The sequence below is a fragment of the Motacilla alba genome, chromosome 26 (assembly GCF_015832195.1).
Source record: "Motacilla alba alba isolate MOTALB_02 chromosome 26, Motacilla_alba_V1.0_pri, whole genome shotgun sequence".
In the NCBI taxonomy this organism is placed as follows: domain Eukaryota; kingdom Metazoa; phylum Chordata; class Aves; order Passeriformes; family Motacillidae; genus Motacilla; species Motacilla alba.
The window spans coordinates 2,581,702-2,605,573 of NC_052041.1; the positions used below are offsets into that span (position 1 = coordinate 2,581,702).

General features: G+C 52.1%; 1 protein-coding gene across 1 annotated transcript in view; it reads left to right on the top strand.

Moving 5' to 3' along the window:
- The first annotated feature begins 11 nt into the window (after positions 1 to 11).
- The window catches only part of DENND2C (DENN domain containing 2C), a 29,354-nt gene continuing 5,493 nt past the window's right edge, over positions 12 to 23,872 (top strand). Inside the window, 17 exon segments of the mRNA XM_038162438.1 lie at positions 12 to 167; positions 6,806 to 6,929; positions 6,932 to 7,733; positions 9,222 to 9,370; positions 9,903 to 10,015; positions 10,364 to 10,531; positions 13,186 to 13,282; positions 13,946 to 13,990; positions 15,661 to 15,842; positions 17,794 to 17,903; positions 18,523 to 18,592; positions 18,937 to 19,014; positions 20,188 to 20,328; positions 20,913 to 21,061; positions 21,426 to 21,603; positions 21,939 to 21,980; positions 22,929 to 23,034. Coding sequence (XP_038018366.1) covers positions 99 to 167; positions 6,806 to 6,929; positions 6,932 to 7,733; positions 9,222 to 9,370; positions 9,903 to 10,015; positions 10,364 to 10,531; positions 13,186 to 13,282; positions 13,946 to 13,990; positions 15,661 to 15,842; positions 17,794 to 17,903; positions 18,523 to 18,592; positions 18,937 to 19,014; positions 20,188 to 20,328; positions 20,913 to 21,061; positions 21,426 to 21,603; positions 21,939 to 21,980; positions 22,929 to 23,034 — 2,623 coding nt within the window. The 5' untranslated portion in view covers positions 12 to 98.

Sequence of the window (23,872 nt, forward strand, 5' to 3'; positions counted from 1 at the left end):
TCTGAGTGACGGCCACGTCAACTAACGGGAAGCGGCTCCGGGCGCTCCGGGGCGGGGAGTAGGCGGGATCACAGCTTGAGTGATCGCTACAGCAGCCAATGGGAGGTGGTTCCGTGCGCGCCGGGAGCGTCCTGCGGGAGCGGGGCCGGGAGCGGGCCGAGGCCGCGGTGAGACGGGGCGGGGGGCGGCGGGACCGGGCAGGGGCTACGCCGGGAGGGCGAGCGGGTGGCCCGGGGGTTGGGGCTTCCCGCAGTCGCGGCCGAGCTCGGGGCGGCGGGCCCCGAGGGGTCCCCGTGTCCCGTGTCCCCGTGCGGACAGGCGGGCAGCGGCCGGTGCAGCATCTTGCCCGTGTCTGACGGGCCGGAGGAAGCAGGTGCTGCTCCAGCTGCCCGGAGGAGACGCAGCTCGCCAGGGGAGCCGGGCTTGGGGTGGGTTCGTCTCCGCCACTCGTGCAGATGCCGCTGGGGAGGGTGCCGGAGGATCCCAGCGGGGGTGTCCGCTGGTGGGCACAGGCGGGCGCACGGGAGGGCCCCGCTGGCCGTCGGGGAGCGCCTCTCCCGTGAGGGCGGTGCAGCGCGGGCTGCCCAGGGCTGCAGCTGCAGCGTCTGCCCGCGGGCCTGGCCGAAAGCCATGGTGCTGTAGGTGCCCCTGGGTGAGCAGGGCGGGTCGCACCTCCGCAGGGTCTCTCCCACCGGCCCGCGCTGTGGTTCTGTGCCGAGCTGTACGCTGCTGGGCTCTGCTGGGTGAGGGCTCGCTGGATAGTTGTGCTTTGTTGCGCTGAGGTGCGTGGGGCTGGCTGGGTGCTGAGCTCCCTGGGCACGCTGGACCAGTGTCCCCTTGCCTTCCCCGGCTCGCTGCACACACACAGCCCTCTGTTCCACTGACACGGCCTGGCTGGGAGCGTGCCCGGCTGTGACAGAGCCCAGGCGCTGGTGGAGCAATTCCTCCTCACAGCTGGGACTGGCATCAGCGAGTGATGGAAGGAAAGTAGAAGAGAAGTTGCAGGAAAACCAGCCCCTGGAAATGTGTGCTTGAGCACTGGTGGCTGGAGGATCTAACCTGGACGTGACCTTGAGTCCTAGAGCTGTCCATTGCTGCTTGGCAAAGTTTTTATCACAGTCTTCCCGTTGTAATAATCTAATATGGATATGACTCAGTGGGCAGCTCTGGAACACATTATCTGAATGGTGTCTGAGAGGTTTTCTGGTGCTGCCTTAGTCTGCACCCTTTGAACCTCCTGGGGCAGCTGCCAGGGTACTGCTGAGACATTCCCAAAGGAATGAGTGGTTGGTTGTGGCCCCACACCGCCTGTCTGGGGTGGCCCATGTAAAGCCACACAGGCTTTTTGACTTTCCTTTGGAACCTCACCTCTGATAGTGGCACCAGGGAAGTGCTCCAGGATAAGTCATGATTGATTTTTAACTCCGTGCCCAGCTCGTGCCTCATTTCTGGTGTGCAGCTGCAGCATTCCTGGGGCTGGCAGCCAGCCCAGGGTGTAGGGGCTGAGTCAACTGCTGTTGTCAGTATTGCTACCCTGGGCATTCAGATCCTGTGAGTCAGGTTAAAAACCCACGACTTTAAAAATAGTACATTGTGGGTTCTGTCCATGTGCACCCTGGTGTAGCAGCCTTCAGGACTTGCATGTTGGAAGTGCACTGGTTTGGGGTATTTTTATATCTTGAGGAAAATCATGCTTTCAAGAAGTTGAATTTCATCACTTTAGAAAAGGACAGTCAGTAGAAAAGTCTTAGGACCCATGAGGGTCAGACTTAACCTCCTTTTGCTGCGTAATTTGATTTAGCAGCACATTTTCTGTGTCCAGGGGCTGTGGCCAGTGATCTAATGAGGCAGAACTGCTCCTCAGCAGGAGATGCAGCAGCATGGAAGGAGTTAATACCTCGTGGTTAGAGTAGCTTTGTATCGAGATGGAAATGACTAAGCAGTCTGCATTCCTGGAGAGTTACTTATTTTGATATAAAATCTGCTTGTTTGGTACTGCCCGTGTCGTTGAGGCATCAGCATGGCAGAGTCGTTCAGAGGAGTGTCAGGGTTCTTCTGGAGAGGAGCAGAATGGGAGTAGCTGAGGGCTCTGGAAGGGCTCCTTTCCCTCCAGGAACGAGCTGCCAGCTTCCCTAGGCTGCACAAGACCAGAAACTGCTTTTTATTTGGCTGCTCACACAGGAGGCTTGACGACAAGGGCTTGGGGTGGTTTAGGACTGCACAGCTTTCACAAAAGGACTGAGATTGCCTCAGAGCTGCACGGGCTGGTCCAGGCAGTGCTTGTGTTCCCAGCAGCAGGACAAGGTAAGGTGCTGTGTCAGTGCCTCCGCTCTCTCTGTGCCTCTGCTGCAGGGTGCTCGGGGTGCTGGGGGTTCCAGCAGCACAGCTGGGGGTTCCTGACCTCAGCACTAGGCAGGGATTTATTCTGGAACTGCAGAACTGGCAGCTTTCTCTCCTTGGGAATGTGGTTTCAGGAAATGGAATTGTCTCGAGGCTTTGCCTGGAAAATGTGTAGTGTGCTCTCTGGATTTCAGGGCTGGAAAAAGAGTCAGGGCTACCTGTCACGTGCTGGGAACGTGCCTTATTTTCCTGCTTTGGGAGCGTGGATCAGGGAGGCAGTCTTTTGGCAGAAATAGGTGATGTTTTGTCTAGAAATTATGTAATTTTCCCCCAAACTGCTGCTTCCGGTGAAATAATTTAGTATTCTTAACTACAGTGATCTCCTCCAAGTCCTGATTCAGTAAGGGTGATAAATTTGGCTTCTCTGGGAATACTGGGGAGCACACTGGGGCCACTGAAGGAGTTTGGAAGGGGAGGTCAGGATGGAAGCAGTCACAAGTCTGGTTATTCTGTGACAGGAATGATTTGTACAGTGCTTGATACAAGTGCTGGCTGCCTGACCCGGGTGGTCTCTGCCAGCTCTGTGTCCTTGAACTGTGTTTTAGCCTGTCCTGGACTACATTTAAGAGTTACTTAACTTGGATCACACCACCCCAGTGCGCTCTTTCTTCACCAAAGATCAGTCTCTGCCCCTGCCTGGGCTCACGTGATGAGCTGAGATCAAATGCCTGGTTCTTGATAGCAAGCCTGGGCAGGTGAAAAGCTGCATTCCTCTCTTCCCTGGATGGATATTTGGGAAGAGACAATCCAAGGGAGCAGCACTGAGCAGGGAGAACTTTAGGCTTGTGCTCAGCTGTCTGTGGATCCCATTCCTGCATGCCCAAGGCCAGGTTGGATGGGGCTTGGAGCAACCTGGGACAGTGGTAGGTGTCCCTGCCATGGCAGGGGTGGAAGGAGGTGAGCTTTGAGGTTCCTTCCAGTCCAACCCAGCCCATTCTGGGATTCTGGAGTTCCATGTGCTGGCCAAGGCTGAGCTTCTCCTCCGCGTTTCCCAGCTCCTGGTTGTGCCTTACCATGGGAGCAGGGACCTGGGCAGTGGGAGAGGGCAGGAGCATTATGCCTTGACTTCAGCCATGGCTTGAGATGAGGAAGCAGAAAGGGATCTGTCTGTCTGTCTGGCTGTCTGTCTGTCTGAGGAAGCTGCAGCACAGGCAGTTTTTGTTGCAGCCTTCCCAACGTGAGCCGTGGCAGGAAGGATGTGGGGCGGGCTGGCAGCCAGCAGAGCTGCCCAGCTTGGGCGCAGCAAGGGTGGGCCCACCTGGAAAGCTGTGCAGGGCTACTCAGCCTCCTCCGTGCGGTCATTTGTCCTCAGGGATGGTGGAGGATGTCAGAGAAAGGTTCTTCCCCCAGAGAGTGCCGGGCACTGCCCAGGCTCCCGAGGGAATGGGCTCAGCCCCGAGGCTGCCAGGGCTCCAGGAGTGTCCTGTGCAGAGCCAGCAGTTGGACGGGATGATCCGTGTGGTTCCCTTCCAGGCGTGTCCCGTGATTCTCTGCCAGGCTGCTCCCAGAGGAGCTCCCAGCTGGGCATTTAGGAGGAAGCAGCCAGTGCTGTTGGAATCGAAGCAGCTGTGGGCATGGGCTGTGAGGGCAGGTGCTGGACTGTGGATGAACCCAGTCCTGTGGATAAACCCCTGCTCCACCCGCAGGGTCCTTTGGGTTCTGCTCCCTGTGCCACCCCTGCCTCCAGCAGTGCTGGCTTTGAGGCTTGGCAGGCCCTGGAGGATCCTGGTGTGAAGCTGGGCTGCTGGGGAGGCTGTTTGAGCCCTGGCTGCCCCTGGCTGTCCCCAGCAGAGCTTGTCCTTTGCCAGCTGGGTCCTGAGAGTGTCCTGGAGCTGCAGCAGTTGAGTGGCACAGCAGAGGGAAAGCTGCTTTCCTGTCTGCTAATCAGGGCTGTGCAGACACACATGAAGGAAGGATGGCTCTGCTCTGGCTCAGGATGTTTTGGCAACAATGCCTATTTATAGGAGAGGGCAGGGGCCCCTCGCTGCTGTGGGAAGAGGGTCTCCAGTGGCTATGGAAGCACTGAGGACAGGCTGGAATGCTGATGAGGGACAGAAAGCTGATGATGGAGCAAATATCCCCAGTTTGGGGCTTACCCAGATTGTCCAAGTTTATCCCATTCACTGCTGAGTGGGAGAGTTACCAGCAGCTGTCTGGGACAATGGGCTGAGCAATTCCAGCCTGCAGGAACCCACGCTGTGGAGACAGGGAGCTGCTTCCCACAGCAACTGTGCTGCTTTGGCAGAGGGGGAGAATGCAGCAGAGGCAAGGCTTGGTGCCATGTGTGCCCAAACCATCCCTGAACTGTCTGGGAGCCCTGGGATGTCCTTGACCAGTGAGCTTTCTCACTAGTGCTATCAAGGAGATCTGCCAAGCAGTGCTTTGCTTTTAACTGCACTGCAGATGCCTCTGTCAAGCAGATCAAGAGCTCCAGGGATAGCTCTGAGCCCTGGAATTTGAGGTGTGGTCCCAGCAGTGGGCAGGGTGTGGGTCTGCTGTGGTGGGGGCTCTCCACACCCAGCCTGGAGAGTGGGACGTGACCCCTTGCCAGGCAGGTTTAGGCTCCCGTGTCTCCCAGCTTGGTTTGCTGCCCGTCCCTGGCTCTGCCCACTCTGCCAGGCTGTGGTGACTCAGTGCTGGCCGGGTGTGGTGGCAGTGGCTGTGGAGGACATGTGCCCAGGGTGGCAGCGGCAGCTGGAGCCTGAGCAGAGGTTTGGTGTGACTCTGGCCCCTGGTCCCACCTGGAGCAGGTCTGGCTGCTTTCTGCAGGGGTCCTCTGCTTTTGTGCATGTGTGGAATTCTGCTGTATCCCTGCCTTTGGCAGGGAGACTTCTTGGTGCCAGGGGAGTGTTACCAGAGGCAGTGTGGCCCCTGGCCTGAGCTGGGCACTTGTCTCCTACTGCAAACGGAGGTTGTTAAATACAGCTGGAGGGTTGGAACTCCTGAAATGGGATAATTGCCCAGAGAAAGGGAGGAACGGGGCTTGTTAGAGCCTATGGGCTGCTGTCTTCTGTCCAGGATGAGTTTTCACCTGTGCTGGCATATCTGGGAATGTTGGGGATGCCTTGTGAGCTATACATAGAGCCAAAGGGCTCCAAGGCTGAGGATTCCACACGTGAGATTCTGTACTGAGGCCATGCTGGGCCTGCAGGTGCTGGCTCTGTTCAGCCACCCCAGTTCTCCCTGGTGGTTTCACGTGCATTCCTTGCTGGATTACCTGGAGGATGTGTGCTGTGTCCCCTGGATTACATGTGTGGGAAGTCTCAAAGAGCACAGCTCCTGTTTGTGCAGGCTCTGCTTGGCTAGGAGAAGCCAGAGTGTTTCTTTAGCATTCCTTCTCTGCTGATCTAAACATGGGTGATTTTTCACTTGAAGATGAGAGCTCACCTGTTTCTTCTGCCTTTTGAAACTCCCCTGGCTGCAAGCCACAGTCTGGGCACCACTGCCCTCCAGTCTCTCGGGTGGCAAATTTAGGTCAGGTGTTGACAAACAGAGCACCAGGCAGGTTTTCACTTGTGTTGTGGAGCAAGAGAGCACTTCTGGGAGGAGGATGCACTCTTCCCCAGCCACCACAGCTCTTCTCGTCCTGTGTGAAGCAGCAGCTCCTCTCTGGAGAAGCAGATGTGGTTCCTTTTTCCTAGAGCTGTCCTGGTGCCTTGTGTCCTGCTGTGTCTCTGCTGAGTGGGCAGCTCAGGTGCCACAAGGGATTTGTCTCTACTGCCTGAGCATCAGGAGGAGCTGCACTCCTGCAGAAGGGCTGGCTGAGATCCACGCTGCTGTGTTCCTCTGCCATTAAATAATTTCCTTGAGTTTGCATGCCTGGGATCCCTCAGGGTGTTTTGTGCCTGCTGTGTTTGTTTTTGAAGCCGGTGAAGCCTCAGCTCCCTTTCAATGTGTGCACAAACAGCCCCTGTTAGGAGCGAGCTCTGGAAGCCTGTCCTGAGCACGTGGTGGATGTGATTTGGGGAGGAATGTTCTGCAGCAATTGCCAGGGAGCAGCTGGGACTTTGGGGTGGGGAGCACGGCTGGGGTGCTGTCACCGAAGGGGTATCGGGGACAAAGGTGATACAGAGTGATACAGGTGATGCTCCATCATCAGAAGGCATGAAAAGCACTTTACTATTAGAAATCCACAGTTGTTACAGAAACAATGGCGGACCTAAGACCTGGTTAGCCTTTAGGAATCTTCTCTCACCTGCTGGTCAAGAAGGACAACTCCTTGTCAAGATCTTTGACAAACAGAGATTGCCTGCCAGGTGCAGAGATTGAGATAATAATAGTTTTAATTCTTTCTCTGAGCTTTCTCACAGCTTCCCAGGGCAAGGCTGGGAGAGCTCTGTCTGTCTGTCCAGAGGATGTGTGATCACCACGGGGTGCAGCTGATGGCTCTTGTTTTTGCCCGCAGGTCGGAGCGGCCAGCCCGGACTCTGTGACACCGCTGGGCACTTGGGAGCGTGGTGCCAGCTTTGATGTGTGCAGGACACGGGAGGACGTGGCCAGGGCTGGGCATGGGCTGTGTGTGAGCCCTCTGGCCCTGCCATGCACCCCGTGGGGGCCGGGGACAGCAGCTTCTCCCGTGGGGCCGTGCAGAGCCAGACCCTGTCCCGCAGCCACTGCCGCAACATCAAGCAGAAGATCTCGCAGTGGGAGGGCAGGACACGGGGCTGCCCCAGCAAGGACAGGCAGCAGCCTAAGGACTTTGGAGTAAAGTATGATCCCAGCTGCAATGCACCACCCAAAGTGAAGGCAGAACGCACCGAGAATGGCAGAAGGGCTGGGTCCAAAGATCCCAAGAGCTTGGGGCTGGATTTCAGGGAAGATGCACGGAGCTGCTGGCAGACCGGGGGCTGTGGTGGCCCAGCTTCCCCAGCCAAGGAGAAAGGAGATGGGCAAACAGGCTTCCTGACCCCGGGGGTGACACTGCCCCCGGGGAACTTCTATACCTCACAAGCTCTGTGGAGGAGAGCAGATCCCCCCCTGCCTGGCAGAACCTCTCCTGTTGCCTTGGACCTCCAGAGGAAGCGAGGCAGCTCTGGCTCCACGGAAAGAGAACTGCAAATCAAAGGAGTGAACGCTCTCTGCAGGGCAGAGAGGAGCTTGAGAAACATTTACTCTGAGGTTGAGGGGCAAGAGGAGGAGGCAGCTCCTGATCCACCACCCAAACCCCGCAGGACTTTCCGCTACCTGGCAGAGAAGGGTGCTGGTGGTCGTAGAGATGGCAGTGCCACCAGGGAAGCTCCCGTGCAAAAGCAATGTGGAAAGGACTTGGTGTCATCCTCCAACAGCCCTGAGAAGAAAATAGCCAGCTGGAGGATCAGAGGGAGAGCCCAGAGGTACATAATCCATCTCTCACATTTCAGAAATGTCTGAAACATTTCTTTAAATCTCTTTCTTAGATGGGTTTAAGCAGCTTGCTTGGCATGATGTCCTTGTGGAGGTGCTGCTAGTGATGATGCCTCTTTTCATGGGGGAAGCATGTTCCTGGGTGAAAGTATCCTGCTTTTGCTGGTGACAATCTTGCAAAGAAGGCTCCAGGTTCCAAACAGAAGTCAGCCCACACCTTAGAGCAGAGTGGAGTGACAATATGCTGGCCCTGGGGAGAGAGCTGCCTGCTCCCTGCCTGCTGCTTGCCCTCAGCTGCAATTTGGGGATGGCAGAGTAGCTTTCTCTTGGGGCACTGTGGCTGCTGGGTGTTTGGCTTTTCTGGGAGTGAAAGTTTCTCTTGTTGCTCGAGGCTGGAGGCTGTGGGTACTGCTCTTGCAGTAGGTTTGGCTGGTTTTTCCTCTTTCCCATACCCTTCTGAGGTGGCTTGATGCAGATCCTGCTCGGGGGGGAGCTGCCTGTGCTAGACTGGTGTGCACAGTACTGGCAGAGATGTGGCTTGAGGTTCTGAAACCTTCCACTGTGGCAAAGTGTGCAGCAACAACCCAGATTTTATGATGATGATCAGGGCTAAATCCCTGCCAGCTCTTCTGTGACCTCAGTGCCCTAATTTCAAAATAGTGGCCAAGTGGATGGAAATGCCAACCCACAAATGCATGAACACCTTGAGCACGAGTAGGAGAGGCCAGTAGGAAGCAGTGCCCTGGTTCTGAGCTGCTGCAAGTCTGCAAAACATGGTTTGGGTTCTTGCCTCTGACAGGATGGGGCTGGCCATGCCTGCTTGGGGTGTGCTTGGCCTATGAGCCTCCAGCTCCCTTACTTAATAAATCCCCCAGGGTGAGCAGGACTCTGTTGGTGTGCTGGCTTTGACTGGGATCATTTTCTTCTTGGCATCTTGTGTGCTGCTGTGTTTTGGGGTTGTGATGAAAATATTGGTAACACAGCAGTGTGTGAGCTGTGCTCACACAGAGCTGGGAGGGGACACAGCGGGGACAGCTGACCCCAAGGATGTTCCAGACCCTGTGATGTTCTGCTCCGCAGTAAAAACCGGGGAAGAAGCAGAAGGGGTGGAAATTTAGAGTTTGTGTTCCCAAGTCACTGTTACGCATGATAGAGCCCCTGGACATGGCTGAACACTGAGGGAAATAGGGAATGAATCCCTTCTTTTGATTTCCTTGCTTGTGCAGCTTTTGCTTTACCTTCCAAACTGTCTTTATCTCGACCCATGCACGTGTTTTCTCTCTTTACCCTCTGATTCCCTCCCCCATCCCACTGGGATGGGAGGGAGGGGCTGAGCTGCTGCCTGGGGTTAGACCTCAACCCTTGGAAATGCGAGCCCAGAGTGGAACATCCGTGTGCTGGGTGGTCCCAGGGAGGGCCACAGCAAACAGCAACTCCAGCAGGTGCCTTTAGAAGAAGTGACACTGGTTTTCCTCTAGGAAATCCTTTGAGTTTGAGGACATCCAGGGCTTCCGCAAGCGGCCGGCGGGCAGCGGCTCCCACAGACCCCGGGAGGAGACCAATGGCACTGCAGGATCCAGGCTGCTCTGCACTCAGTCTGAAGACAACATCTACGAGGACATTATCTGTATGTGCCTGGGCTTCTGGGGGTGTCCTCACCGTGGTTAAGGGTGGCAGTTGGGCTGGGGAGGGACAAGTGAAGGTGAGGATGCAGTGAGGCCCTTTCCGGCTCTGGGGCTTTTAAGGTCTTCCCCGTCTGGGGTTCTTTGTTGGTGTTGGTGACATCTGCACGTGAACAGCCTGATTTCAGATGTCATGGGAGGTCACTGGAGTTGGTCTGTGCTAAACTGATCTCTTTATTAGCCCTTGGAATTCTTTGCTTGAGTGTTGCACAGAGATCAGTGTGAGCACTGCCAAAAGGAGCTGCTTTGCAGCAGAGCTGCCTGCTCTGTAGGGGAAGAGGTGTTTTGTTCTACTGAGTCCATGTACAGTTTGCCAAGTTGATGGCAGTGGGTTAGAAGGATGTGGTGGGAACCTCATCCAGCTTTAAATAGGTCTCTCAGACCCTGTTATTGGCACCCTCTCCCCACTTATATCCCTGGCAGAAATTACGGGGCTTTATCTCCTTTTGTAAATTCCCCCATCCAATGGTTTTCCAGGTCCTACAAAAGAACATCCTTATGAAGATATCAGAGCACTGCCCTTGCCCCTGTGGAAGGTCCCATCTGTCTGGAAGCTGCCCCCTCCCCGGAGCATCAGCAGGGCTCCCAAGGTAGGGTGGGGGGATTAAAGGGTCAGGTGTTTGCAGAATCATTCCCACAAGGGCCCTCGCTTGTGCTCAGCCTCACATTCCACACAGTCATTGGTTTGCCTTGTTGTTTTATTGCTTGTTATTAATGTCATAATACATAATGTAAATAATGAACAGCCATGGCAGCTGATTAGGCTGCTAAGGAGCAAAAGAGTAAGAACAAGAGAGATTTGTGAGATCTTGAGTGGGGAGGTGGGATGGAGAGCTTGGTGGAGCAGATTTACCAGCTGTAATCTGACTCTTCTGCCTGTGACCTTGGACCAAAGCTGGATCTCATGCTCAACTATCTCTTCTGCTTCCGTTTTCCAGCCTCCCCCAAAACCTCCCTTCCTCAGCCGTAAGTCGCTGGAGCTGAAGCCCTTCCAGACAAATTTCCAAGGGAAGGTGGGGAAGGAGACCTCCCTGCCTGTCACTCTGTCTGAGTGGAAGCTGTTCCGAGCAGTGGAGGCTGCCAGCAGGAGAAAGAACCTGCCCTGGGTGAGATTCAAATGTAAAACTTCACTTCTTGCCTGGCATTTCAACCTCTTGCTGCTTTGCAGGTGCTTTGGGAGTGACCACAGAGCTGTGGGCCAGGCGGGTGATTGCTGCTTGGCACTGCTGCTCTCCAGGTGGCAGGGTTGGTGTTTGAGGGTCTGAGTGCCAGTTCTAGCTGAGACAGTGGTGTTTTTGTTGGTCAAGAATCACAGCGGTGTTTTTGTGGGCAGACAAAGTGCTCAGTGTTGGCCTGGAGGTCAGGGCTGTGTGTGAACACAAGCCCTTCCTCGTGCTGTGTCACCTAAGCCTTGCTCCCAGTGTTCCCATGGAGCGTTGGTGCTGGGTTTGTGCTCTTGGAGAGCTCCAGGGCCAGCTCTGTAATGCTGTATGGACATGTCCCTGCTCCCAGTGACTTCCCAGGCTGATCCTGCTGTTCCACTGCAGGCCCTGAGCTGTGGGATAGTTGTGGGGCCCTTGGTTATTGGAATGTTGGCCTGGAGTTCTGGACTGGCACCAGGAACAGCTGTTTCACAGTTTAAGGAGGCAGAGGAACTCCCGGGGATAAGAGCATTTCACAAAGCCTTCATCCAGCTGTCCCTTCTGGCCTCTCCCTCCTGCCTGGCTGCAAAGACAATTATGCTGCTGAGGCCAGAGGGGTGAGGAAGGCTTTTAATCCACCTTCACACAGAGGACTGTTCAGTTTGGTGCCTTGAGAAGGTTTCTAGATCCTTGTGTTGGTTGCCAGCTCACATCCCTCTGTGACAAAAGGCACCACATGCTGCAGAAGGGCAGCTGCAGCTGCCACTGTGGTGGCACTTGGTGCATGGGACTCAAATTCCAGTTGTGGTAGCGAGAAGGACTTATTTTTGCTGTGGTAAAATCATTTCACTTCAGCAGATCTTTATTTCATCTGAAAATCACGCGTATTTGCTCAGATTGCACAAGACTGTGAGGTAGAGTTGGACAGCTGCAAAGGACTTTTCAGACCTTTACAGTGCTTTGGAGTATCGAGTAACTTCTGTCTGTGTTTTTAAACAAACCCTAGGTCTGGAAAATCAAGAAGGAGATTGCAAGATTATAAAAATGCTGCGATGGAGAGTATCTCTCATTTGGAGGGGGAAAATAAAATGTTCTCCAAAAGCAAACCTGTTCCAAAAATCTGGTAACAATTTACATGCAGGAAGAGCACTTTACTCTCTTTGCTCATGAGGAATTGAGCCAAGATTGCTCGAGAGGTTGAGAAAAGGACTGGGGTCTAAAAAGACAAAACCTTTTGCCTAAGAAACACATGGCTGCCTTAAACACACCCAGGGTGGTGACTCAGCTGCACAAAAATCAGCACAGAAATGAAGATCTCTTAGGTAAGGCTGGGTAAAAAGGGAAAGAAGGCAGGTTTGGCAGGAGGAGCGCCGCTCTCTGCTGTGGGCTGTTTGTTCCCTGCAGCCTCCTCGTGCTGGGAGGGCTGGCTGAGGCAGAAAATGGGGAGAAATCCGTTGGAAAAGGAGAGCCTAAGCCTGGATTGCTGATCTGGGGATTAAACACTTGAGCTGAACAAACAGGTTCTCTTTAATATATTTCTTTTTATGCTGTATTTGTGATGACAAATGGCTGGGCCCCACCCTCCTGTGTTCAGTTGAATGAATTCTTGAGGCAGGAATGAACTTGACCTGCTCCCTGCATTCAGGGTAAATCCCTCTTGCCATGAAGCCGCCTTTGATGTGGGGAGTCAGGAGCCCCTGGGGCACTGGCAGGTGAGGGGAAAGCACAGAGCAGGCTGTGACAGGGACACAGAAAGTGTCAGGACTTTGGCTTTCAGGCTGTTACGACCAGTGGAAGGAGGATTACCAGCACCAATGCAGAGTGTCAAAGTGCTGACCCTTCTTTCATGTCTGTGCTTAATCTGCACTGGGCTGTGCTTTTACCCAACTTTTTTCTTCCAGTGGACCAGGTGTGTGGTCCTGCAGCACAGAGCCATTGTTCTCTCCCACTGTCTGTCTTTATTTGTGCAAAATCACAGAATGGTTTGGGTGGAAAGGCCCTGAAATTCCTCCTGATTGCACCCCTGCCATGGCCATGGACACCTTCCACTGGAGCAGGGTACTCTGAGTACATCATCCTCTCATTCCAGCAAACACCTGGGGCAGGGCCTGTGCTTGGAGCAGCCTCCCTGGTGCTTTAGGAGACTTGAGCTGACATCAACTACAGCAGCAAACCCAAAAACCAGCCCCCAAGCTACAGTGAGAGAGCTCTGCTTTTTCTGGCCTTGGAAGGAGTTGGGGTGCTGGGGAGCATGTTCTGAGTCCTCTGTGCTGCAGGGTTTGAGATGTTCTTGCAAGTGCCTTTGCATAGAAAATCTGATGCCAGACAGTTTGTCACTTCTATTTGGGAAGGCAAGTGTGACAGTTTCCAGAGTGCTTGTACAGTCTGCTGTCAGCTTTGAGCTGTGCTGACAGGGATCTCTCTCTTGCAGCAGAAATCTGTGCTCATTCTTTATGCAGTGAGCTGGGCTAGAGGAAACCTCTGAGCCAGGGCTCCTGCAGGATTTGGGCAGCTTTTCCCCCAAGTTCTGGGGGGTGGCTGTTGGGCTGCCCTCCTGTTGGCACCTGGAGCTTTCTCTGGAGCCCCACATTAACCTCTGCTTCTGCTTTGGATTTCAGCTGGTACTGAAAATACAGGAGATCTTTGATTCCAAGCGTGGAAAGAAGAAGGTGAAGCTGCTCAGTCCTGCTGGAAGAGAAGCAGCTCCAGTGAAAGGTACTGGGGTCTCCAGCACCACTGTCAGTGCTCTGAACACCTCGAGGGGCACAATTCCCCTGCCCCTGGCCTGGCACCACCACCTCATGCTGACTCAGCAGTGCAAACCCCACACTTGTGGCTGGAATTGAGCTTTCAGCTCCAGGAACACCTGCCTAACCCAAATTTAACACTGTCACAAGGAGGGGATTCTGAATCTGGAGACCTGGGCTGCTGGTTGAAAATGCTTTTTTCAAAAAAGCAGATTAAAGCAAAAGCTCCTCAGAAAACCCCTTGGCATGAGAGCTACCAGTGACTCCTGCCCTCATTATCTGTGTGCCTTCTTCTGATTGTGTAGGGTCTTTATTTATAGTTACTCTGTTCAGCAGCTCTGTTAGGTTTTATAGCAGCCTCAACCAAGCAGCTGGTTTGTGTTCTCTGCCCGTGTTCAGCTGACCTGCAGGCCACTCACTGGCACCTCTGGCTTGATATCAGCTCTGCTTTTTGCAATTTGCTGTTGTAAGATATTTCCCAGCTGCCCTTGGCTGATGCTTTGGGCAGGATTGGTGGGCAGCCCTGAGGGATGTTGATCTGATGAGTCTCAGGTTGTCTCTCTTTCCCAACTTTGGGTGTTGCCCATCTTCCTTCTGCGTGGCTAATAAGTGAAAACTATGTGTGTTTCAGGTGAAACCAGCGGGAATGAAAGCGATACGGAAAATCAGCCCAAAAGTGAGTGAATCACAGGGCTGGTCCTGTCCCACAGCACTGCACCCTTGGCTGAGGCCCTGGTGGGATGAGCTGACATGTGGGGATCTGCTGAGACAGGGCCGGGGAGCCTCTCAGAGGCCACATGGCCAAGTCTGGGAGCTGCTGCTGTGACAAACCAACCTCTGTTTCTGCCCTTTCCCCTGAGCCCTTGAGGTTTAATGCCATTAATCTGCCAGTCAGCAGAAGCAGAGTCATTTTTGGGCTGGTAGGAGGTTGTTCTTGATCACCTTTGCTGTTGCTGCTTGAGGTTATTTCCCTCCTGATTCCTTCCCTTGGTTCTGTTTTATGTAATGCTGTGAAATGTCCTTTCCTCTGGGGACAATTCACCTGGGTATTTGTGTGGTTCCAATGTCCTGAGCTGGATCATAGACCCAAACTCCAGACCTGAAACACCTACTTGGTTTTAGCTGGTTTTAACTTCTTCCATGTGAAGACAGATTAAACAGAAGGATCTGGCACAGGGTGCCCAGAGCAGCTGTGGCTGCCCCTGGATCCCTGGCAGTGCCCAAGGCCAGGTTGGACAGGGCTTGGAGCACCCTGGGACAGTGGAAAGTGTCCCTGCCATGGCAGGGGGTGGCAGTGGATGAGCTTTGAGGTCCCTTCAGCCCAAACCATTCAAGGATTCTATGAATTCTATGATTCTAGTCTATGATTTTATTTTAGGTGTTTCGTTTACTTGGAGTGAAACATTCAAAAGGCTTTAACTTGGAATGAGAAGTGAAATTCCATTTCTTTATGTTAAGGAGAGTAGTGCAGAGTGGAGAATCTCAGTAGAAATACTGAGATTTCTTCAGAAAGACTGAGTCACGGCCTGATGGAAGAGTTGTTTGAGTGTGTCTAGAATGTGTCACAGTGCCTGGGCCACAGTAATTCCTGACGTCAGAGGGCTGTGCCTGTGCTTGTGAGCCTGTGCTGCCTGTCAGGACAGCCCAGCCTGGGGGTGCCTCTGCCTCTCCTGAGTGCCCGTGGTGTTTGGAGTGGCTCCCTGAGTCCTGGCAGCTCCTGACCTGGTGCAGCTGGCCTTCACTCCCTGGTACCCCCTTGTGCCACTCTGAGATGTGTAAGAACATCAGGGCAGCAGGAGAAACATCAGTATTGTCAGGGGGGATTTGCAGAGCTGCAGATTTGCAGGATGTGCAGGCCAGTGCTCCCTGTCTGAGTCACAGAATCCTGGAATTGTTAAGGTTGGGAAAGACCTCTAAGGTCATCAAGTCCAGTCATCAGCCCAGCACCACCACCATGCTCACCATTAAACCACATCCTCAAGTGCCACATCCACACATTTTTTAAACACCCTCCAGGGATGGTGACTCCACCACTGCCCTGGGCAGCTTGCTCCAATGATAACAACCATTCCAGTGAAGAAATTGTTCCTAATATCCAATCTAAACCTCCTCCAGTGGAATCTGAGGTTATTTCCTCTCCTCCTGTCACTTGTTCCCTGGGGGAAGATCAGCCCTGTGCGTGAGGAGCTGACACAGGTTTCATTTCCCATGAGGAGCATTTGGATGTTGGGCACATCCACCCATCCCTTTTCCCCCTCTGATGGCAATGCTGAATCCTCCTCTGTGCCCTGTAGGTGTGTGGCAGTGCCAGCCACAAGCTGCTTTGGGGTTTTTTGCTCTCCCCAGGTCGCCACAGGTGCCTGAGGCGCTCGGCCTCCAAGAGGAACCCGCACTACCAGACCTTGGAGAGGGATCTCATCGAGCTCCAGGAGCAGCGGCTCTTCGAGCTCTTCGTGGTGGTGTCCCTGCACAAGAAGGCATCTGAGGTCACCTACACACCACACATCATCCAGCAGTTCCCCAGCAAGGTAGGAGCTGTGTGGGAACCAGCCCAGGGAGCTGCTCAGCTCTGTTTCCCCTCCTGAACTGCACTGGTCAGGATCTGGGCTTGGAATGGGAGGCACCTTGCTCTGTTACACACCTCATGTGTGGTGTCAGGAGGTTGTTGAAGATGTGTCTTGATAATGAGTTTATTGTCTTTTTTGAACTACTTTTTTCCTACTTAATTCAAATTTCATGAAGCCAAGGGGTATTTGATAGCAGCTGAAGGAGAGGAAGGAGTGCAGAGCTCTGTCCCAAAGCTGGCAGGAACCTCATCCTGGCAGTCTGTCCTTTACAAACAAGGAGTGAAGCCCTGATGGTGCACAGAAACTGGAATCCAGGGCTTTTATGCTGATTTGTACTATTTTGAAAAAGAATGATAATAAAATGGCAAAGCTGTTTGTAGAAGCCCCCAGAACCAGGAGAGCCGTGGAAGTTGAAGCTGAAGCAAGCCCTTTGAAATAAGCTGCTCAGCCCAAATGGGTGACAAGACCAGTGTGTGACTGAATTATAGCTCAGTGAACTAAGCTGGGAAGCTGAGATGGAGCCTTGGTGTTTCTGTGGTACCAGATTGAGATGAATATTCAGTTGTCAGTGTCTGGGCTCATACCTGCTGCCTTCCACTGGAAACAGAGCAGAGCCAGCAATTCTGGCTGTGCCATCAGAAAGCCAGGGATGATTGAGGAATCTGCATGTTATCCACGTAGAGGAGATGTCAGATCCACTCAGGGAGGTTGTGTGGGACCCCAGCAGGTCCCACAGTGTCCCAGTTCCTGCTGCCTAAAGGATTTGTGTGCAAATAACTCCTGTGTCTTAAGTGTGTAAATGCCTTGGGTTCAAAAGGTGAATAAGGAACTACAGCCAGAAGGAGTGCACAGTGTTAATTTAGTGGGTCAGACTGAACACACCCAAACAATAGCTGCTAGAAGTGCAGACTTTGGGGTGTTGGGAGGAAGGAATGCAGCAGATTTGGGTTTTCCTAGGTGCAGCCTCTCAGTCTGTCCATTGCCTTTGGGAAGGGCACTGCAGGGTTCCCCTCCTGCTCTTTACTGGCTTTTATAAAGGCACTGACACAAAGAATCATTTTCTCAGATTTATTTATCTTCTGCTCAAGGGAAAGTGTTTTGGTGAGTGACTTCGATGGGACACTGGGTCAGATTGGGTGTCTCCCTTCTAATATTAGCTTTGCTTCCAAGTAATCTGCTGTCACCCTCTGCTTTGGGCTGTGTGCCCAAGGACATCTAAGCTTTTGTACAACTGTTACTCTGTGAAAATGCTGTTCTGTTTTCCTAACACTTTGTGCTGTCACAGTTGGGACACTGGAATAGCCTGGATGTGCTCAGTGCCTACAATCAACTTCATGCAATAAACTTTCCACTTCTCAGGGGCATTTCCTACTTAAATGTGTAAAATTTCCTTACATTTCTTATGGAGCCTCTTATCTGAACACCTTTCTTTTGCCCTTTCTGGGCAGTTTTGATCATGGGAAGGGTCCTGGAGTCCTTGAGGGATTTGATTTGAACCCACATGTGAGGTGGCTGGAACATATGATTCAGGGACAGTTTTTGCACTTCAGTTTTGAGTGATCTGCACGTCAAAAGCTGTTTTCAAATCTCCCAGGGGTAGAACCAGGGCAGGCTGACCCAGCCATCATTTGGGGGCTCATTTCTACATTCATTTTCCAGTTAACTTAGCCATGCTTGTAGATCCTTACTCCATCCTTACCAAGCTGGGCCGTTTTACAAAGGTCCAATCAGCAGGAAAAATGCAAGAGGGAACTGGGAATCTGCTAAAGGTCAGAACACGTTCTCCTGTACCTGTGCATTAGCTATGGGATGGATCAGCCTTTGGAAGTGTCAGGAAGATGCTTTCTGTATTTTAAATGCTGCAGCTGTGCACCAACTTCAGTGGCTTCAAATGCATCTGTTACCCCTCCAGCCTGAACATCCCTTCAGACCATCAAAGGATACTGAAGAGAGGCTAAAGGTCATCCCCAAATTCTGCTTTCCAGATCCCAAAGACTGGTTCCCTTCATCAGACCTTAAAAGGTAAAGACTTGGTTTTGAATACCTGCGACTGAGACAGGCAATGCTGAAAGCTTTGGGCTGTTCCAGAGCAGGGGAAAAGGGGAAAGGATCCAGGAAATCCCTTTGGTAGGAGGGAGGATGAGCTATGGAGCTGGGCTAGGGAGCTGCTGCTGCCTTTCCTGTAAGGGGAAAGAATTTGTCCAAGGCCAGCTGCTGGGGCTGGAAGTGCTTCTGCTGCTCCTTGGCTGAATGGGGAAGCAGCTGGGAAGGAGGAGAGCTAGAAAATCTCAGTGAGAGCAGCTGGGAAGGAGGAGAGATGGGAAAGCTCAGTGAGGAGCAGCTGGGAAGGGGGAGAGATGGGAAAGCTCAGTGAGAGGAGCTGGGAAGGAGGAGAGATGGAAAAGCTCAGTGAGGAGCAGCTGGGAAGGAGGAGAGATGGAAAAGCTCAGTGAGGAGCACCTGGGAAGGGGGAGAGATGGAAAAGCTCATGGGGTGCAAGTTTTTACCCTGAACAGATCCCAAAGTCCTTGTAATCATTCCTTGGCCCTTGTCAGCATGACCAGAAGGAGTCTGTGTGCTTTGTCAGTCTGTCCCCTGAGCTGTGTGCCGAATTTAACCCTGACTCTGCCCTCTTCCCCAGTGAAACCTTTTCCTTTGTGCTGACGGGGGAGGACGGCAGCCGCTGGTTCGGGTACTGCAGGAAGCTCCTGGTGAGCATCTCTGGGAGGGCTGGGGGTACAGGGAGCACTGTCTGGGCACTGTCAGGACCTGACTCAGGGCTGCTTTCCCATGTGGGTTACCCATCCTGTGCTGCTGTGGTGGTGCCAGCCCTTGGGATGCAGAGGGAAGGGTCACAATGGTGCCCAGAAACAGCAAAATGGGCTCTGGGCGTGAACCAGCTCCTGGAACTGGGTGTTCCTTGACAACCTTCATAGTCATAAGTTTAGGGGGGGCTGCAGCAGAAGGAGTTCTGCAGATCAGCTGCAGTGTGGGTGGGTGCTGGGTTGTTCCTTGCCCCCCTGTTCTCAGCAGAGCTGTTGCTGTTGCCTTTCAGCCAGAAGGGAAAGGGAAGCGCCTGCCTGAGGTGTACTGCATCGTGAGCCGCCTGGGCTGCTTCAACCTCTTCTCCAAGGTGAGCTGGCACAGCCTGTTCTTGAGCCCTGACAGCCTGCAGGCTCCACAGAGTGACTGGATGCCTCTGTCAGGCTTAGTGATTGCAGCTCATCCCAGGAGAGTGGTGCTTCCTCTTTGCTTTGAGCAGGGAAATAAAATCCTGGTGCTGAGCCTTGTCAGCCAATGCACAAATCCTTCAGCAGTTACTGCCAGGAAGGGCCTTCTAATACCTGGTGTCACTGAGGGTGCCCCTTCATCCTCTTCTTCTGTGACTTGGAAATGGAAAATCAGCTTGGGAGGGGGTTGGATCTCCCCTGGCTTTTTGTAGCCCCATGAGGAGGAGAGATAAGGAGGTGAGGGCTGGGGAAAGCTGGTGCAGATAACGGGCAGTTATTGCAGCAGAGAACAGGGACCAGCTTCGATGAAAGACGGTTCTGATTGTCAGAGCATTGAGTTTCTAGAACAGCATTTCAGGGAGGTTTCCTGGTGAGGGGGATGGGTGTTGCTCCTCCAAACTCCTCTAAATAATGAGAATTTGATTACTACATACAAGACATTTCCTTCCAGTAGCAGGAGACAGGAGAGTTGTGCTCACAGGAAGCTGTTCCTGTTTGACTGTTCAGACATTTGAGATGAATTTCACAGGGGTCCAAGCGAGGTGGGAGAGGGCAGTAGGTCTGTGCAGGAGCCTTCTCCATGGGAATGCTCTGATGGATTCTCCCCTCTGCTCAGCAGCTATTGTATTTGCTTGGAATGCCCCAACGAAGGCAGGAATGATGAATCTGACTCCATGTTCTCAGAAGGCTGATTTATTGCTTTATAATACTATATTATATTAAAGAATACTATACTATACTATACTAAAGAATACAGAAAGGATGCTTACAGAAGGCTAAAAAGATAATAATGCAAACTTGTGGCTCTCTCCAGAGTCTGACACAGCTTGGCTCTGATTGGCCAAAGAGTGAAAACAACTCACAGCAGAGCCCAATGGAACAATCACCTGTGGGTGAACAATCTCCAAACACATTCCAGACAAGCAAAACACAGGAGAAGCAAATGGATAAGAATTGTTTTCCTCTGAGGCTTCTCAGCTTCCCAGGAGAAAAATCCTGGGTGAAGGGATTTCTTCAGAGAATGCGAATGCCACAAGCAGCAGCAGTGACCCAGGGCTGTGTGTGTTTCCCTGCAGATCCTGGATGAGGTGGAGAAGAGGCGGGAGATGTCCCCAGCCCTGGTGCACCCCTTCATGCGCAGCGTGATGGAGGCGCCGTTCCCCGCCCCCGGCCGCACCATCACCGTCAGGAGCTTCCTGCCAGGAGCAGGAGATGAGGTAACGCAGGGCAGGGTGAGCTGCCTGCTCTCTCTGGGGCACAGAGGCTCTTTGCAAGCTGCACAGTGGTGCTTGGAAATAATTAGTGTGAAGAAAACATCTTGGAGTTGGAAGGGAGGCTGTCCCAGAGATGTGTTTGCTGTGGAATCATCTGTCATGGAAGTGATTCCCTGCTTCTTAATGGAGAGCTTTTGGGGCACTCTTCTGTGCTGCCCCTTGCCAGCTGTCTGGGTCATGGCATTCTGTGTAAAATCATGGATTCAGGGAATATCCTGAACTGGAAAGGACCTACAAGGATCATTGAGTCCAAAATTCCACCCTGTGCATTCCTGAGAGTGATGTGCAAACTCTCCTGGCAGCCTCGGGGCTGTGCCCATCCCCTGGGCAGCCTGGGCAGTGCCAGCACCCTCTGGGGAAAGAACCTTTCCTGATATCCAGCCTAAACTCCCCTGACACAGCTCCAGCCCTGCCCTGGCTCCTGTCCCTGGTCCTGCCCCTCAGGAGGAGCTGCTGAGCTCTGCCTCAGGCCGAGGTCCCTGCTCTGGGCTGCTGCTCCAGCTCTCCCTGTGTCTGTGTGCTCCCAGGTGATGGAGCTGTGCCGCCCCTTGGACTCCAGGCTGGAGCACGTTGACTTTGAGTGCCTCTTGCAGTGTCTGAGCGTGTCCCACACCATCCGGGTGTTTGCCTCTCTCCTGCTGGAAAGGAGGGTCATCTTCGTGGCTGACAACTTAAGGTAAGAGACGAGTCTGAGTAGCTCTTGCTGAGGGAGGCTGTCACTGGATGTTGTTTCTTCTGTGTTTGGACCTGTCCCATGTCCAAGCTTGTCTAGTTTTGCAGTTAGTTCCATTTGAAAACCTTCTGCCCTCCCCACACAGCATGTGCATGCCTAGAATTGGGAGTGTGCTGTTTACACAAGAGGAGATAAGGGAATGTTTCCTTTCTCCTCTTTAGCCTGGCTTGATGGTGGTTTTAGCTCCCCATAACTGAGTTCAGAAGTGGGTGCTTGGGGCCTCTGCTGATGCACAAGCTGTACACGAGTGACACCTGCCCTGAGGGAGACACTGACCACCTTCCCTGTGCTTCTCCCACCTCTCCAGCACTCTGTCTAAATGCGGGCACGCTGCAGTGGCAACACTTTACCCCTTCACCTGGCAGCACACCTACATCCCTGTCCTGCCAGCTTCCATGATCGACATCGTGTGCTCTCCGACCCCCTTCCTCATTGGCATCCTCTCCTGCTCCCTGCCACAGCTCTGGGACCTGCCCATAGAGGAGGTGAGGATATTTGAGACACAGACGGTGTCAGTGGGATGAGGTTGACCTCTCTGGAATAATCTCTGGATTCTATCTGAGTGTAAACTCTCAAAGTTCTCTGAGCCGCTTGGGGAATTTGCCAGATAAATGTCAGGATGTTCCAGCATCATCAAAAATAAATCATATTCACTGTTCTCAGAGACAGGCTGCACCCATGCAAAACTTGTGTTTTGTGTGTGACAGCCCTATTTAAAAAACATCCCACATCTAAAAAACAAATTAAAACCTGTTTGGTTTTTTTTTTTCTATACAGCAACATACCTGGTTATGAGTCAGTGTGTTTTCTGTCTCCCCAGGTTCTGATTGTTGATCTTTGTGCTGACAAGTTCTTGCAAGAGGTGAGTGAAATAACAGTACCAGCAACTTGTGGGTTTATGCCAGGAAAAGGCATTGATGAAAAAAAATAATAAAAAGAAATCAGGAGAAGCTGGTGTTCATAGGGAGACTCCAGTGGCTGAAGAAATACCTTGTAATCCTTTTGAGCAGAGAAGGGAAATCCTTTGACAGAGAAGGAAAGAGGCTTACAAATCCCTATTGCAAGGTTGAGGTTGCATGAGGTGGAGAGTTCTGCAAAGCCAAAGATGCTGCTTATCTGAGCTGAGTTTAAAAACTGTTACTTGGTTTCTTATGTGAAGGGGATCCCTAGGATTCTCTGCTGCTTTTTGTCTGTCTCTCCCTGCTCTGTGCAGCACTTTCTCCTCTCTCATCCAGCTGGGGGGTGTTTGTTGGTTTGGGTTCTTGTTTTTCCGAGGAGTAACAGTCCAGGGAACAAATTATCACAGCTCACTTGGGGTTCTCTGCTGAACTTCCCCAAAAGTGCTTCTGCATCCCCAGACAAGTAGCTATAAAAATGCTGGGGATTTTATTACTAGCTCAGGATATTTGCTTCTCCTTTTCCTTGCCTCACTGTTCTGTTTTGCATTGCAGCCTGCAACTGGAGAAAGGTATTAAAGGATTGGGGGATTTTTTAAACTCTATTATTGAGACCTGTCATATTTTCTCAAGACAGACTTTGATTGTTTTGGTGTGTTTTACTGGTGAAATAAGCCTGAGGCTGTGTTGTGGCCAGCTGTGTGTGTGACTCTAATAAAATCTTGGGGCATGCTGAGCAAATGTGTTTAATTTCTGTGGCTGCAAGATAAATATTTTGTCTCCCTTAAGATATATCACAGAATAACTCCCCTCTAACTGCTTTAGGCATGATATGAATATTTCTAATCTACCCCCTGGTTCTCCTGCTGATGGGAATAACACAGAAGTCCTTCCTTGGCTGTTTCTGTCTGTAGGTATCAGATGAGGACGAGATCCTGCCCCACAAACTGCAGGCTGCACTCGTACAAATCCTGGAAGAGCGGAGTGAAATCCTGTCACACGAGCAGAGTGACACACAAGGTACTTTCTGTGGAAAAGTTTCTGTGGAAAAATGTTTTCCCATTAGCAGATCTCTACCATGGAGTTGATAAAAATGAGCAAATTGAAATAAATGCTAAGAAGTGACATTTTAGCTGTTTCTCTGTGATCTTGCTAAGAAATCTTGTGGATATGTGAGAAGTTTGGTATGCTGACAGTTCCTCTTTTTACAATTAGGGTGTGCAGAACTGTAGTTTCCTTTGGGCCAACAGCATCAGTTCCTTTGTGCCTTGAATTTTATTGTAGCCAGTTGTGTTTGAATTTTATTCTGTTTTTCTAAGTGGCAGAGACAATGTTTTTCTCAGAGAATGTAGCAAATTTCTGTATTTTAGAGGGTAATCTGGCTCATCTTTTTCAAAGTTGAACTGTTTTATACATGATTCATCTGATAAGGAAGTGTGAGAAGCTTAAAAAGCTCTGAGTGGCTTGAGAGAATGGTACCAGCAAATTATATCATTCCATAAAAACAAAGTTTGTTTTTCAGAGAGTTTGTCTTCTGTAGTTTGCCTAATTCTTGAAGAGAATTAAACTTAGCCTGTTATGAGCTGACAGCTCATTACACACCAGATGTTTGACAGGGAAAATGAAATTATGGATGTTTTAAATTCTGGATAAGCTTTAGATCTGAGCCTGTCCCAGCTGCAGCAGAAAGTTGACATTGGGAAATTGAATATTTGAGCTGAGACTTCTTTGCTATCAATCACCTGCAGCCTCCTGGTCTGGGACAGCCAGTACAAAAAGTGACTGAGCTCTTTAAAAAAGTCACTCCTCCTTTAGGACAGTGTCAGATTAAGACCTTTGCTGACCCAGAGATGGGGCA